At 58.2% G+C, this 16,021-nt stretch overlaps 1 protein-coding gene across 5 annotated transcripts in view; it reads left to right on the top strand.

Annotated features, from left to right (window-relative positions):
* The window catches only part of FRMPD3 (FERM and PDZ domain containing 3), a 67,969-nt gene that overhangs the window by 26,391 nt on the left and 25,557 nt on the right, over positions 1 to 16,021 (top strand). Inside the window, exons 2-13 of one of the 5 annotated variants that reach the window (XM_074915194.1) lie at positions 1,233 to 1,351; positions 2,068 to 2,238; positions 7,981 to 8,143; positions 8,394 to 8,496; positions 8,878 to 8,923; positions 10,163 to 10,267; positions 11,320 to 11,427; positions 11,968 to 12,099; positions 12,637 to 12,756; positions 12,896 to 13,032; positions 13,911 to 14,034; positions 14,724 to 14,813. In XM_074915194.1, coding sequence (XP_074771295.1) covers positions 7,993 to 8,143; positions 8,394 to 8,496; positions 8,878 to 8,923; positions 10,163 to 10,267; positions 11,320 to 11,427; positions 11,968 to 12,099; positions 12,637 to 12,756; positions 12,896 to 13,032; positions 13,911 to 14,034; positions 14,724 to 14,813 — 1,116 coding nt within the window. In that variant the 5' untranslated portion in view covers positions 1,233 to 1,351; positions 2,068 to 2,238; positions 7,981 to 7,992. Of the gene's footprint in view, positions 1 to 1,232; positions 1,352 to 2,067; positions 2,239 to 2,878; positions 2,919 to 7,980; positions 8,144 to 8,393; positions 8,497 to 8,877; positions 8,924 to 10,162; positions 10,292 to 11,319; positions 11,428 to 11,967; positions 12,100 to 12,636; positions 12,757 to 12,895; positions 13,033 to 13,910; positions 14,035 to 14,723; positions 14,814 to 16,021 lie in introns of those variants that run through there. The other 4 variants (XM_074915192.1, XM_074915195.1, XM_074915196.1 and 1 more) reach the window with 4 other exon arrangements.

The following is a 16,021-nucleotide window of genomic DNA, read 5'->3' as shown; positions in this document are numbered from 1 at the left end:
CCACTGTCACGCAGGCAGGCTCATCACCGGCTCTGTCATGGCTTGGGGGACCCTCTCTCCAATGTTGTGCTCCCAGAAATGCTCCAGGGTTTGCCACCTCTATGTCAAGGCAAGCTCTCGCCCTGGACAGACTGGCAGAGCTGAGCCGTGGGTCACTGGACCACACTGGAAGGTGCTGGGTGAGTTCACTGGGTCCAATTCATGCTCCCTCTGCACCTGGGGGCTGTCACGCAGCCGTCTGTGCTGGGGATGCTGCTGTCACTTCTGTGGTCCTGCTTCCTCCGTTGGCATCCCTTCCCCCAGGCCCCTTCCCTGCTCTGTGCTGAGTGGAGATAGCAGTCCCAAAAACCTCCAGCAAGTCATCAGCTGAGCAAATTGCTCTCTGTAAATCCCGACTGAAAGTGCGGGGATTCGTGAGGGCCCAAAGGGAAAGTGCTTGATTGGATTTTCAAGCCTCTTTCTGCAGCCCTGGGACAGAGGGGCTGACAGCGTCCCTGAATCTTCCTCACTGCCACCAGGGAGGGGATGCAAGCTGTGCCCTCTTGGTAATGGGAAGTAAAGGACCCTTAACTCTCCCCCCTTTATTTAACTCCTCTCTGGACTTTGTACGCAGCAATAAATTTCGCCTCTTACAAATCCTTTGGAGCAAGGCAGGCCACTACGGTGTCCCTCACCTGGTACCTGGGCAGGCGCGGAGGGAGCTGTGCTCCTGCTGCCTCGCTGCCAGAGAGGAGCCGGCGCTGAGCAGCCGCAGCCAGAGCCTGTCCCTGAGGAGTACAAGGCTCTGGGGACATGCAGCGTGCATTTGGGGTCTCTTGCAGGAAAGGCTCAGTTGGGGTTCAAGCCGCTGTGTCATCACGAGAGGGGCAGGAGAGCCTGGGGCTGGCACCCATCGCTCGGTGTAAGCCCCCTCCTCCTCATGGGGCCGAAAGTGTTTGTCTCCAGCACTGCCAAAAAGCAAAGTTAATAACAAGGTGAAGGTTTCCTGGGTTAAATTCAGGGAGCAGAGGAGCTGAGCAGTTCAATCAGCAGCAGTAACTGAATGGCAGAGCAGCCAGGCTGAGGTGGGGAATTGGTGTCACTCCAAGCCCCCATCACACAACTGAAGTGCCATGCAAATAAGGGAGAAAAGTGCTGCAAATTTTATTCCACTCCTTATCTCTGATTAATCCTCTTATGTGTTCATTTCATTTTAGCCCAGTGTTGACTGTCTGTTTACTGTATTCCTGTAGTCCCTGCAGAGATAAAAATCCCTCCGAGTCTGTAACATCTTCCCCAACCCTGCCCTGGCTGGACAAGGGGGGCTCCTGCCCACTGACACCGGTGGAGCACCGCAGAGGAGGGGACCAAGGTAACGTGCCTCTTGTCACCACGGCAGACGATAGCAGAGGAGGGGCTGGAAACCAGTTTCTCCCAGGCTCTAGATTAGTGCCCAGATGCTTTGGGCATCCCTGAAGGGAAAGAAAAATCCCCTAAAAATACTGTCACACGGCGTGGCTTTGCAGCCCACGCTCAGGGGAGGTGCTCAGTGCACTAGAGAGGAGACAGGCTTTCCCCTCACCATCCCTTGCTCATTGCAGGCAGATTTGTTAGAGCCTTGGGAGGGAAGCCCTGCCTGCCCCCAGTCCCTCTCCTCCAGCCCAGGCTCTCCAGCTCAGCTCAGCTTTGCCAGCAGCCCCGGGGTAGTGGCTCTCCTGCCTGCAGGGTGAGGCAGGAACAGGAGCCTTCTGGGCCTGACCTTGTTGCTAAAGGATTTTGCTTTGATCCTGTTCTCAGCAAGGTGCTTCTCCAGCTGGGGAGAAGAAAAATCCCTTAAACACCCCAAAATTGTAGTGAAAATTGCAGGAGAAAATGGTGGGATCCCCCCAGGTAAAAACAATTCACATTTAAAGGAGAACGGTGTCTGTAACAGCATGGGAACCTGCACAGATGAGGCAACCCGCTGCCTTTGGGGGGCATTCAGACAGGTTGCACAGAACTCCAGTTCGTGCAGGCACAGCCAGGCTGCGTGCGTGAACACCCCGGAGGTCTTCATCATCTCACACTCAGCATCCTTTGCTCCCGCAGGTGCCTGATGTCCCTGATGTCCCACAGCGCAGCTGCTGAGCACCTGCCCCGGAGCCCTGCTGCCTCCTGAAGGCACTTGGCAGTACGCTCAGGCGGGTGCAGGTGGGGTCCCAGCTCTGCCACGCTCACGCATGCCTCAGGGAGCCTGTGCCAGTGGCCTGACACACACAGGTGGGTACACACCCCACCCATGTGCCGGAGAGGTGGGCTCGGGTCCTCTCTCCTGCTGTGTATCGAGGGAGAGGACTCATCCCAGTCAGACTCTTCTCGGTGTAAACTCTCTCAGGATTTGGCAAGCTATAACATGGGAATTTTGGAGGCCTCTGTCTTCAGGAGCTGGAAATTGCTTTTCAAACCCAGTTGAATTTACAGCCTCCCCAGCATTCTGTGGCAGCAAGCTCCAGGGATTAACTGGCTCTTGGGTGGCAAAGTTCTGCCTTTTCCACAACCTCCTCCCACAGGTGCCCTCCAGTTCTCATGTGGTGTTGGCTCCCTGCCCAATGTCAGGCTGGTTTTGGGGGCCTCATCCTGATACTTCTTCCTCCTCTCCTTTCCAGGCTGGAGAGCACAAGTCTTAGATGGGGAAGATGATGTTTGTAAGCGTTTGTCTGTGGAAGGTGCAATCCAGGCTGGGCTTCAGATTCTCAGTGGTGCTTCTGGCCATGTCTCACAGGGCTTGTTCCAGGACAGTCTCTCCCAGTGCAGAAGCTGTTTCTTCTGTGGACCTGAGCGTGTCTGGAAGTTTGGGGGCAGGGTCTTTGTTAGCCATGCTCACACTATTTCTTGATCATAAGCAGCATTACTTCAGGAATGGCCCCACTTGCCCTCCAAGATGCAGCTCTCAGTGCCAGGTTGGTCTGGTCCCACACCCTGCCGGGGGGTGTTGAGCCCCTCTCCATCCCTCCCTGCCACCCCCAGGGTATCACAGGTCCTGGATTTTCCACCTGGCCCCCATCCCTCCCTGCCCCTCTGCCTATGTTTATCTCTAGCTGAGATGGCAGGACTGTTTAAAAAGCTGCAGGCTGAGCAGCAGAGCTGCGGCTGCTGCCTGGAGCCAGGCTGCGGCTGCTGCTTCATTATTTACAGCTGCCTTTGGCCGCTTGCTGCCTTCTCCAGCAGCTCAGCTCCGGCTGTGCTGGGGGACGCTGCTCGCTGTCTGCTTGTTCCTGCGCTGAAAGCTCGAGTATTTTTGCCCTTGAACAGTTGCCATCTGGCACCCGACCTCGGTACCAGCAGCGTACCTGGCGTACCTGCCAGCTCAGGACAGATCCAGCCCCAAAGGTAAAGCTAACCCTTGCTAACACTTTTGAAGAGCTCTACTGATTTTAAATTGCTTCCTAATACTGACAGCAAATCCATGCTGGAGCACAGGGGGTAAAATCCTGGGCTGTATGGCAGAGCCATACACAGGCTGCAGTTCTCCAGGCTCAGTCCATGAAGGACTTCAGCTGTGAAGGCCTGGGTCATTCTGCTGCCTTTAACGTTGGTCTCAGCCAGGCTGGCACCCCTCAGTCCCGCCTGCCTCTCTTCAGCCAGCTGCCAAAGCAAGGGCAGCCATTACCGGGCCATCAAATGCCACCTCTGTGTGCACTGTGCGTCTGAGCGGCCTCGCGATGGTCTGGAAGTAGAGCATCTGTTTGCCCTCGCTGGGAACAGCTGCCGTGTTTATGTGGTCTAAATGGCATCTTCCAAGGTGACCGGATGCTGGCTGGGTGCAGATGTGCAGGGATGATGGAGCACAGACTCATGTGGCGGTGTCAGCCAGCTCTGTCCCCACGGCTGGTCCCCCTGCGCCCTGGCAGCCCTGCAGGCTGCGCCTGCGATGGAGACCAGGAGCGAGGCTGGAGCTGCCATATGCTCCCCATAAAAACACTTCTTGGCCTGTTCCCCAGCATTTCCTGCCGCTGCCACACGTGCTCAGGATCCCACATGCCTCGCAAGCCGTTCACCAACTGCAGCCCAGCAGATGGAGGAGCCAGGCATGGTTTTGCAGCAGGAGAGACAGGAATCCATAGGCTCTGTTTGTTCTCAGGGTGTTCACGGCAGCAGAGAAAGGGGGAGGAGAGCTGGCACCCACCCCGGCAGCACCATCTGTGCAAAGTGCCCCTCTGCAAAAGGCTCGGGACCTTTCCGTACCCACTCCCCGCCCTGGGGCTCAGCCGTAAGCCCTTTTTCAGCTGCAGAAAGTGTTTCCATCTTTCCTGTTTAAAGGCAGTTAAGATGGTGCGAGTGCCCTGGGTAGATGGAGACCATTGCTCCTCCCAGGCAGGTGATACTAGTTTGTTCTGGTGGCTTTTCCCTCTAGCAGAGATGGTCAGTCAGCACTAGGAGTAAAGGGAGAAAACCTGTCCTCGGAGGGAGCAGAGATTTATTGCAGGAGGGAATTAAAAATGTACACGTCAGCTTTTGGAGTAACTCTTGCTCTGCCTTTATCTGTCTGGAGGGGAATGAGGGCTCTGGATTCAGCCCTGCTCTGTAGCACAGAGGTCCGAAAGTGCTCAGGAAGCTGAAGGCACATCCTTAGTGGCATATTGTGGTGGGGAGTGACCAGATGGAGCTGATGTCTCTCTTACCTCGGGCAACAGAGCGTGACCGGACTGGTGTCTGAGCTCTAAGCACAGAAGATAAGTGTCCAAGCCCCAGGAGAGGGGATATCTTCATGCCGTGTCGGTCGAGACACTGTGAAGAGCCGGGTGAGGGGCAGACATCCTCCTGCAGGGACACCTCCGTGGGGGGCTCCTGCTGCTGATGGGCACTGGGGGGGGGTTCTCCTGATGAGTCCTTTTACCTTGTGCTGAGCTGTTTTCCAGTGACCTTGCATCTCAGTGGCATTGTGGTGGTCCCCAGGAATGGGAGGGGATGGGGTGCAGCCTCTCAGGCTGGGGGCAGGCAGGCAGGGAGTAGGCAGGGTGGGGACACAGACATGAACAGCCATCTTCTCCCTGTGCTGGGGTGGTGTCAGCACTGGTCCGTGCCCGCCAAGGACGGGGGGGCGGTGTTTGCCAGGCAGCGTGGCCCAGATCACTGGCCACTGAGCATGGGATGGGAGTGGGTTTGGGTGCTGCTGACGGGGCACAGCTGCTGCTGAGCTCCAGGGGTTGTTTTATAGCTCAGCTTCCTGCTGCGTGAGTGAGGCTGAGAGATTTGCAGCCCAGCACACTTCTTTGCTTGGGAATTAGAAGAAGAAACAAAAAGTAGATTTTGATGGCTCCTGGGGTGGAGCCTAGCTGTAATTACCAGTGTTAAGGAGAGTGTTACCCACTGCTACTGCTGGTTTTCTCTGACCTCTTGCCCTGGTCCAGGGTAAGTACATGTTGTGCCCCAAGCCCAGCATGGAGACCTGCCCCGAGAAGGATGTTTGGAGCCGCAGCCCCGGGAAGGCATGTCATACCTGCTGCTGAGCACATTAGTGCTTCTCCAGGAGTGGATAAGTCCTGCTTACAAGGACATTGGTCCTCTTTTATTTAATTTCCTGGTAATGCTTCTGCAGCGTCAAAGTCTTATCAGGAGAGGAGCAGCTTAAGAGCCTGGTAAAGGAGTTTTATTGTCAGTATCCAGGTCTTTATTACCCTCTTCCATTTAATGCTGGATGGCAGACTGGTTGGGGGTGAAATGAGGTGTGCTTTCTTTTCCTTTTGTCCATTTAAGCTTCAAAGATTTCCCCACTAACCTTTTCTGATGGTAATTCAGCTGCGTGAGAGGCTGCTGTTCCTGGGTGGCCATCAGAGGGCCGTGGCTCGGCCACAGGCTCCATGGGGAGGAGCGGGGGTAAGACCCACTCCCAAATTGCACACAGAAGGACAGATCAGGGGACACAACAGCTTTAAGTGGGCAGCCATAGTCTGGGACTTATCCACTTGGATGTGACTTGGTGAGCAAACCCCTGCCTCAGTTTCCCCGGAGCAGTCACACGCAGCTCAGCCACATCTCTGAGGCATCCCAGTCCCTGCAGTGGATACTCACATTCATGCTCTGCAGGGGCTTGCTGGATGGGAGTGCTGGAGTTGCTGTGGGCAGTTTAGGTGGGATGAGAGGGGGGGGGGTTGTCCCCTGGGAAGCCAGCAGCTCGGCGGCTCTGCATCTCTTGGGAGCCAGCTCCATCCCCGCAAGCAGCAGGCGTTCACCCCCCCATGCCAGGCGTGTGGACATGCTGTGATACATTCAGTCCCCTTTTCAGCTGCAGACAATGGGTTTGGATAATGTTCGTTTGAGAAAATTGGTTGAATTGTGTTGGGTTTTTGTTGTCGTTGCTGCTGTTGTTCTTTTAAATGCTCATGGGAGTAGCAGAGCAGCTAATGAGGCGGCGTGTAGCCAGTCGCAGGGGAGACAGTCTCGCCTGCGCCTCCCCACAGCTGGGCTCTCCTGGTGATGGAGCTGGGCCTGCACCCCGCACCAGCAGGTGCTACAGCCCCGCTGGGACTGCTGATGGGTGCGAGACTCCCCCTTGCCCCAGGAGATACCCGCACCCTTCTGTTCCTCAGCAGTTCCCTTCCCCAGGTCTTACTGTTTTGCTTCTCCATCCGTGTGCTGCCGTGTGAGAGAGGGGAAATCCATGGGTACCTGTCCAGCTGGGCACTAGGGATGGCTCAGGGTGGAGCTGGCAGTGGTGGCATCCCATCACCATGGAGTGTGGCTCATCCACAGCCTGTGTCCCACTGCTCAGAGCCCTCCTGGCTCCCATGGGAGACACGGCAGCAGGGACAGGCCCAGACCCCGCTCCCTTAAAGGATGTTGGGACAGGTCACCTGAGGATCAGGGCTGGCGCAGGGCTGGCTTTCCTGGCAGTGATATGCTCAAGCCCGAAGCTGTGCGAGTGCTGCTGCAGAGCTGCAAGAAGCTGCCGTCCTCTTTCAGCCTGGCGTGCCGTCCCTCTTCACTCTGCAGCAGGTGCCAACATGCGGCGTGGGGAGCGGGCAGGGGGTGTCGGAAATGCAGACAGATTGCATTAGATGGATGATGTGTCAAATCCTAAACTGATAAGAGACAGAACAATTGATGTGTTGCCAAAAGGCCAGGAAGGATTTTTTTTAAGCAGGCTAAATAGTCTGGACAGGAACAAGCAACGAGCAGCACAGAAACAATGACGCGTTCCTCACTTTATTTTTCTGGTCGCAGCCGTGCCTGTTGCCATCTGTCTGTGCTGCGCTCCACCGCCATCCGGACAGGGCTAGGATTGCTCCCCAATAGCAGGCTCCAGCCCTGCCAAGCCGCCTGGAGCCAAGCCTGGCATTGCTCTGGGATGCCAAGGGCGAGTTTGGCATGACCTTGCCCTGCGCTGGGTCTTCCTGTCTTCTGGCCCTCAGTGCTTTGAGGAGTCCCGGGGCTGGCAGCGGAGACTCAGTCGCAGAGCCAGCAGCCATGACTGAGCCTGCCTTAATCCTAGTTTTTAGACTGGCTGAACTTGTTTCCACTTTTCTCTGGTATTGTACAGCCATGTTACACAGTGTGAAAAAGCTAACCCTCGAGTTTACTCTTAAATCTCTGCAGAACGGGCAGAGAGCTGGCCCTTGAGCTGTGCCAGGGCTGCCTCCTCCTCTGAACCTTGTGGCAGTGGCACGCCTCAGGTAATGGCCAGAGTCACACCACCGGGAGGTTACCCCGCACAGGTCTGCCATCTAATGAAGTGAGATGCTGGGACAGGGATGGGACAGAGATGCTGGGAGAGGATGGCGTGATTTACCCTTGGGTAAATGAATGTCCCCCTGCAAGGACGGGCACTGAGCAGCGCTGCTCTGCGAGGGAGCCTGGGGAGGGCTGGGGATGTCCTGGCAAGCTGCTGGGACCCGCAGTGCCAGCAGCGATGCAGGAGGCGGGTGGAGTGTGGTTGCCCTCCAGGTCACAGAGGGCTTGGGGTGAGCAGGGAGGGCTGCTGTGATGGGGGGGTGCCTTACAGCCTGCCCCTCCGCTCCGCAGCGCAGCCATGTGATGCCGGAGGAGCGCGGTGGCGATGATATGGAATGTGGGCAGCTGCCTTCGGACACGCTCCGACAGGTGACGGTCCAGCGCCACCCCCACTACGGATTCGGCTTCGTGGCCGGCAGTGAGAGGCCAGTGGTGGTGCGCTCGGTGGCAGCAGGTAGGGTGTGTGGTGGGGGGGGTCCCTGGACATGGCCGCAGGGTGCCAGGAAGCACAGTGGCACCTTCACCTGGCGGGACCCCCTCGCTGGGCTCCTGTCCTCTCCTGTCCCCTCCAGTGGGCCTGCGGGGTGCTCTGCACAGCCACATACACAGGCAAATGCTCTGGGGGCACTTGGGACCCTCCTGCTTCCCCCCCCACCCCACAGCCCTGGGATGCCTGGGCTGGCCCTGACCCTCTGTCCCTGCAGGCGGCCCTTCTGAGGATAAACTCCTGCCAGGAGACCAGATCTTGGCCATCAACGATGAGGACGTGAGTGAAGCCCCTAGAGAGAGATTCATCGAGCTTGTCAGGTGAGGACAACACTCATCCCTCATCGCCTTTGGGGAGGCAGCTCATACCAGGCTGCTGTGCCCCAACTGGAGCCTTGGGGTATTGATGCACACTGCCAGGCTGTGCTGTCACCAGTGGTCACTGCTGGTGTGGGGAGGCTTCAACCTGAGCAGGAGGGGTGCCTTGGAGCAAGTGCCATACCTGCTCCTGGCTGGCCAAGGGGCGGGCAGCACTGGGAGGGCACCCACAGCCGTATTACCCAGCACCCCGAGATGCCCATGAAGGTCCCAGCCACCATCAGGCTGGGGAAGGTGGGATGTGCTCTCTCAATATCCAAATGCACGTGCTGAGCTCCACCCCCATGAGGTCCCATCCACCTTCATTTCTCCTTTCTGTCACAGGAAGGCCAAGGACTTCATCATCCTCACGGTCCTGCACACCCACCAGGTGAGACCAGCGGGGCCATGGCCAGCCCTGGGGAGCCAGGACAGGGGTTAAGAGCCCTTTGGGAGACTGAGATGGGGTCCCTGGAGGCCCCAGGAGACCACTTTGGCAGCTCTGCTGAGGCATTGGACTGGTGTCCCACCACCCCGAGACTCCTCCAAGCTGTTGGGTCTGAGAGCTGCCACAGCCCCGCAGGGTCAGTGTGGGCACACGGCCATCTCCCTGTCCTTGTCACTACCTCCTCACAGGAGGGAGGGAGTAAAAATATCCCCAAACCCCTATGGTTTGCTGAGGGCATCAGGCGTGTCTGATGAAGTGACCAGAGATGGCAGGGAGGGATGTAGCATGGTGTCCCCGGCAGGCTCGGGCGGGGTGTCCCAGGGAGATGGGAGTGCCGGCTGCAGGCCCCAGGCAGTGCCGCTGGAAGTGGTGCTGGCACCGGGTGGCCCGTGGTGCTGGAGCAGACTGAACCGTCATGCTGGCAGCGGTGGTGACAGGGCATGATTTCTGCTTTACTGAGCCCTTTGATGTCGGTAAAGGAGATAAATGTGAGAGCTCCTCTGCGCTCCCCTCCTCTCCAGGAAGGAGATGCCACTGCTCAGCGCTGCTCCGTCAGGAGCGGGGCATGTGCCAGGCTCCAGAAAAGTTTTTTTTATTCCCATCCCTGGATGGCTGCCAGCCAGGACAGGCTGCACGTCTGACACTGGCGGCCTCAGCCACACACAGCTCTGCAACATCGCCGCCTCCGTGCCAGCGTGTGTGCAGGCAGAGCCTCCCCAGCCTGGCACTGCCACCAGAACGTCCTGCAGGGCTGCCCGGGGTCTCGCCATCCCCCAGCTCCTAGCCACCCGGCTCCTCCCCGCAACTGCAGACCCACATCCGAGGGGCTTTGTCTGTGCCATGGGACCAGTGGCCGTGGCTCCGAGCAAGCCCTGGCTCATGTCTGCGGGAGCTCAGCTTTAACAGAGGGTGCTGGGCACGTGTGTGCTGGCTGGGGGTGCAGCCTCCCCCAAAACACTGAGGGTGCTGATGAGACTTCAGGGGCTGCTGCTCATTGTTCTGGCCCTGCCTGCAGCACTGTATAACCACAGAGAAGGGGACTTGCTTTCCACCCACGGTTCACTGCCCGCTCCCCATCGTCACGCTGGCTTTGGAGAGGCTTTCTCAGGGCCCCGTGTCTGGCTTTCCCCACACCACGGCTCCAAGGGCAGGCAGGTGATTTACCCGGTGCTCTCTTTCCAGTCTCCCAAATCTGCTTTCATCAGCGCAGCCAAGAAGGCGAAGCTAAGGTCAAACCCGGCGAAGGTCCGATTTTCAGAGCAGGTGACAGTCGGCGAGACGGACCCAGTAAGTCCTGCCCTGCCTTCCTCTGTGAGTCACACCCCTGAGGCATCCCCGGGGCCATGGGGTGCGAGGTGCCTAGGGGCCACAGGGCTCCTCTCCGCTGATTTGGGTGAGAGCAGCCCTCTGGCTTGGGGAGCCCCACAGGGCTTGGGCACACTCAAGGTGTTGAGTCAGTGCTGGGGGGACATGCCATGATCCTCCCCTGTCCCACCATCGGGATGGAGCCCCAGAAACTGTCCTTGGACACCTGGTCCCACTTGAGTTCTCCTGGACACCCAAGAGTGACATCTGGGCCAGTGCCTGCCCCAAAGAAGGTCTGTGGCTTCCAACCTGGTGCCAAAGGCTTCGCAGGAGTGCCCAGGCTTAGGGCAGGGTGACCAGGGCACTGCTGCCTGGCACTGGAAGCTGTTATGCTGCAGTAGTGTTCCAGCCCAGTGCCATTAGCACTTAATTACAGAAAGATTTTATTAAGCAGCATATGAAAAAAAATCCAAAACACACCCCCCCACCCCCCACCCCATAAAGCGCTTCTAGCAAATTCTATTTCTAAGCAAAATCAATTAAGTAATTATCTGATCGAAACACTTCTTGCTAAATAAAATAAGCCTCACCCAACTTCCTGCACAGGGCACGTGCAAGGTGGAGATGGGCTAGGCTTGGCTTAAGGGTCAGGACTGGGGCATCGGCTCTGAGCCACCCCGGCCGCTGCCGCCCTGCTGGGACACCAGCTGGGGAGGGGGACAGGCTGCCAGGCATGGGCACACCTCGGGGATGTGCTGGGCAGAGTGGGATGCTCCATTCCCACTGCAGCTGCTGGGAGCTGGGGAGGTGAATCTGTCAGGCAGCTCTGAATTGCTCCAGCCCTCAGCTTCTCGATGGCTCAGCGGAGACACTGGATTTCCAAGGGAAATGTGCCTCTTAGTGCCTAAGCCCAGAGAAGCTGAGGATGCCGTAACCACTTCATCACTGACACTCATTTTCTCTCCCCACCCTCCCTCTGTCTCTCCGTGCCCCTCACCCTCCTCGCCTCCCCCGTTGCCGGCCCCGTGTGCCAGGACATGTTCAAGAAAGAAGCTCTCCTCCTCATTCCCAACGTGCTGAAGGTTTTCCTGGAGAATGGGCAGATCAAATCCTTCACGTTTGATGGCCGAACCACCGTGAAGGTGGGCCCTTCCACTCCCCCCATGGCACCGTGACACTCCTCTCCTCCCGCCTGCCTGATCCATTTTTCCCTGTCTCCTGCTTCCATGCACAAACACCGCAGCGGCGCTTGGCTGGCTGCGAACTGCCACTGCATGATAGATAGCCCCTCCGCCTCCCCAGGCGACACGCTTTGCAGCTGCCAGGGATGGGCTCTTGCTGTCTCTCTCCCACTCCTAACTTTTCTCCTTGCTGTGAGCCTGCGCTCCAGCCAGGATGGGTGCTCCTGCGAGTCCCCCTGCCAGGGGCCAGGTCCCTGCAGCCCCCCTCTGAAACTCCGCAGTGTTGCCCAAGGTGCTGGTCCTGGCTGCTGGTCACCTGCTGCTTCAAAGTCACTTTGCCCAGCAGTGGCTGGGTACCATCCCACTCTCAGCAGTGCAGGGCCTCATCCTGCACTGGCACGGCCTCAGTGCGAGGGATGAGGGGGCTCTCAGCGGGGTGCCAGCTCCCACCCTGGGAGGGAGCTGGCACCTTGCACCCAAGCCTGTCCGTGGTGTTTGCAGGATGTGATGGTGACGTTGCAGGACCGCCTGTCCCTGAGGCACATCGAGCACTTTGCCCTGGTCCTGGAGTATTCCAGCCCAGAGCAGAGCCACCGGTTCCTGCTGCTCCAGGATAAGCAGCCACTGGCCCATGTAAGCCACTGGGTGCGGGAGGGCAGGGGGACAGCTGTGGCCGGGCACAGGGAGGCTCTTCTCCCACCAGTGTGGGGCTTGGCCAGGGTTGTGTGCTGGGTGGTGTAAGCTCTCCTCACCTCCGGCATGGTCCTGTAGGCTCAGGGGTGAAAAGGGTGGCCAACAAGGGAGATGATCAGAGTTCTACCCATCCCACCCTGACAGCACCGTGAAGATCCTCTGTGCTCCAGCCCGCGCAGCTGCAGACAGCATTCATGAACATCCTTGGCTTACCCAGGAGAGCCAGGAAGCTGGTGCTGCACGGGACCAGGGATAAAATGGGGATCGTGGAGGAAGCGGTAGCCTTGGTTGCATAAACCCCAGCAGCACCAGGCAAAGCTGTCACACCAAGGAAGGCTGGGCTGTTCCTGGGATGAAAGGATCAGGTGGTGCATGGAGGAGAGAAATCACCCCCTTCCCAGGGGAGAGGAGAGGGGGTCTCCTGCTCTGTAGGCAAATAAATGTGTCTGCTGGGCTCACCACTTTCCTCTGCAACAGGTTGTACAGAGGACACACTACCATGGCATGAGATGCCTTTTCCGTGTGAGCTTCTTCCCCAAGGACCCGGTGGAGCTGCTGCGCCGTGATCCCGCAGCATTTGAGTACCTGTACATCCAGGTAAGGGGACTCACCCCGAGGAGTGGGGCGCTGATGGTGCTCATGGCCCACACATCTGCCCCGGCTGGGCCCTGTGGAGGCATCGCTCAGGTGCCCTCTCCCCGTGGCTGTCTGCAGACACCTCTCCTTCCTCCTGCAGAGCCGCAACGATGTCATCAGAGAGCGCTTCGGCGCAGACCCGAAGCCAGAGATGCTGCTGGGGCTGGCTGCCCTCCACATCTACATCACCGTCTCAGCCACCCACCCCAGCCAGAAGGTGTCCCTCAAGAATGTGGAGTGAGTCCTCCTCCCTCTACCACACCGCTGCACAGCTCTCCCCTGTGTCCTCTCCCTGCGCTCCTGCTCACAGCCCCTGCAGAACTGGGGTGCTCTGAGCCACGTTTCAGGGTGCTGAGCGTGAGATGCCCTGGGAGCGCCCCTGGAGCTGGCCAGTGGCTTATGGGCTGGGCATGCAGCCCCTGGTGCCACTGTGGGGCCGTGTAAGACCCCCGCACGCTGACATCCAGCCACATAAAGCAGCCTCTCCAGGGGCTGGCAGGGATATTTGCTGCAAGCCCAGGATCATTTCATTGGGAACCTGGGCTGATTTTCCGGCATCCAAGGCAAGGAGAAGGAGAAGGAACTGTGGCTGCATAATCTCAGCCCGTCACCAAGCCACACAGCCCTGGATCAACCCTCCTGTGGCTCCTGCTGGTCTTAAATCCATCTGTCCAGTCCATCTGTGCAGGCTGGCCTTGCTCGTGCATGGGGAGGAAGGGGGGAGATGGCACCCTGGGAGGACCCCAAAGGAGGTTTGGGGATTTTCCCTGCACCTCTTAACCTTACATGAAGGTGAGTGGGAGCTGGGCTCCCACGTCTCCATTCAGAGGCATCTCCACCCCTCACCCAAGACACCTCACCTGCAGAGCCTGGCACGTGGTGTTCCCCAACCCTCTACTAGTGTCTGTGACACCAGTGGGGGGTCCCATCCCGTTGGGGACCCAGGCTGGGGGCTGCCGCTGCTCCAGCTGTGACACTAAGGAAACGCTGGTGTAGCTCCAGCTCCCTCTTGATGGCAAGAGGGTGCTCTCAGACAGCATCCCTGGTTTCTGGCCCTCTCTGCCCATCAGTGGGGTCTCTGGGCCGGTGGCTCAAGCAGGCTTCCCTCCCCGCAGGAAGGAGTGGGGCCTGGAGCCCTTCCTGCCCCCCTCGCTCCTGCAGCTCATCAAAGAGAAGAGCCTCCGGAAAGCTCTGTCGCAGCAGCTCAAAGCCCACCAGAACCAGCCTGGCAGCACCAAGGTGAGCCTAACCCACACGGCCGCGGCTCAGGGCTGGTGGGGTGGCAGTGTGCCCTCCACCCCAGCCATCCTGTTGTACCTAACTGCTCAGGTACTCCTGTTACTGCTGCTTAAGTCCCCTTGCACGGGAGATAAATCCCAGGGTGACAGCCAGGCAAGCCACTCTCTCTCCTGAATCCACTTCTGAGAGCTGATTTGGATTTCGGGGACTGCACTGAGGATCAGTGGGGTGAGATCAGCCGAGAGCTGGCTCTCAGCTTGGCTGAAGCAGCACACATCAATTAAGCCTGTCCTTATCGTTATCTCTGCTTCTGGACTTGGAAAGCTCTGAGCCACTACCTTGGTCCCTGCAGCTGTTAGAGCTCCCCAGGGAGGGTATATATCCCCCAGGAGAGTTACACATCTTGTGGGGGGGGGATTATACATCCCCTGGTGCGGGGGGATACATCAAGTGTCTGGGCTCCTCCCTGGCTGCGCCTCTGCTCTGAGTTACTTCCCAGCATCTGCCCAGGACAGGAGGGGAGTGAAGACCCCCTCCACCCCATGTCAAGTCCCCAGTCTCGCTGTCAGCACAGCCCATGCCCCGAGCTGCCTGCGCACCCCTGCTTGGGAGCTTCAAGTTGGCACCAGCCTCTTGCATTTCTTCCCCCTTGTGCTGGGGGTGATCACCCGTGTTATGTGTTTTGTCAGGTTTCCACGGCCCAGGCGAAGCTGCAGTACCTGAGGATCTTGAACGAGCTTCCCACCTTTGCTGGGGTCCTCTTCAACACAGTGGGACTGGTACGGTAATTCAGGATGGGCTGGGAGGTGCTTGGCACTGGTCCTGAGTGTGTGCTGGAGGGGAGAGCCAGGGGAGATGTGGCTTCCACAGAAATTACTTCCCTTGCTCTGCCCCACTAGGGTCCAAGCCCATCCAGAAAAACCTTCAGAGCATCTGCTGGCAGTAGGTCAGATCTTCAGCGCTGCAGGGCCAGGGTCGGCTCTGTTCTTGCGAGCCTTTTGGGCAACAAGATCACCAGCTCAACAAAGTTGGAGTAGATTCAGACACATGCTTATAGCTTGGTCCTGCCCTGGCAGCATCGTGCCATCCATCTCAGAGGAGGCCACCCTTGGCAAAGGCCACCATGTCCCCTGCTTGTCCACACAGGGAATAGCCTGGCTGGCCTTACTGTCTCCGTCAGCAATGGTCCAGCCCAACCACTTAGCAGCTCTCAGGAAGCTGCCACCACCGTGGCCCCCTCCTCCCTTGTCTCCCTCAGAGGCATCTCATCCCCTCACCCAAGCCACCTCACTTCTTCCACTGCAGGAGGAAAGCCACCAAGACAAGCAGGAGAATGGTGGAGCTGCTGCCTGGCTCACCTCTCCATCCCTCTTTCTCCACCTGCTATCCAGGGGGCCTCATGTAGGTGTCACCTCCCTGCCATCCTTCCCTTTACCCCCACCCAAGGTCTCAGCACTTCCCTGGCTTCCCTTGCTTTTCCTCCTGGGTTCCACCCATCTCTTGCAGCCTTTGATCTACTCTACTTCCACCGTGCCTCAGAGCTCCCCAGCTGCAGCCTGGGGGGCTGCCTGTAGGAAATCGATGAAGGCAGAGCGCTGTGGTGTCTGGTTGGTGCCGTAGCTGAGCGGTCAGAGCCTGCCGCCAGCACTGCCTGGGCGTGCAACGTCGGGCAGCTCACCTCTGGTGTGGGTGCTCTGCCTTTTCATCTCTGACACCAAAGCAATGACTCTGAGCCAGTGTAGGAGTTGAACCACCTGTAAGTGATAAAAAGTATTCCTTTATTCTCTTCTGCACAGGCCTGCCCAGCTCCTCTTCCACTCCAGGTCTGGCTTGAAGCATCCTTCCTGGGCAGACCAGAGCAAGAAAGATCTGTATTTTCAGACAAGGCTTTAGTCTTTCTTCTTTTCTAAAATGCATCCACTCCCTCCTCTGCTTCCTTCTCTCAGAGGCAATGTCAGATCAGGCAGATTTGTAACGTGCTCTTACT

Source organism: Athene noctua, chromosome 11 (assembly GCF_965140245.1).
Source record: "Athene noctua chromosome 11, bAthNoc1.hap1.1, whole genome shotgun sequence".
Taxonomy (NCBI): domain Eukaryota; kingdom Metazoa; phylum Chordata; class Aves; order Strigiformes; family Strigidae; genus Athene; species Athene noctua.
This window is presented reverse-complemented; position numbering and strand designations above follow the sequence as displayed.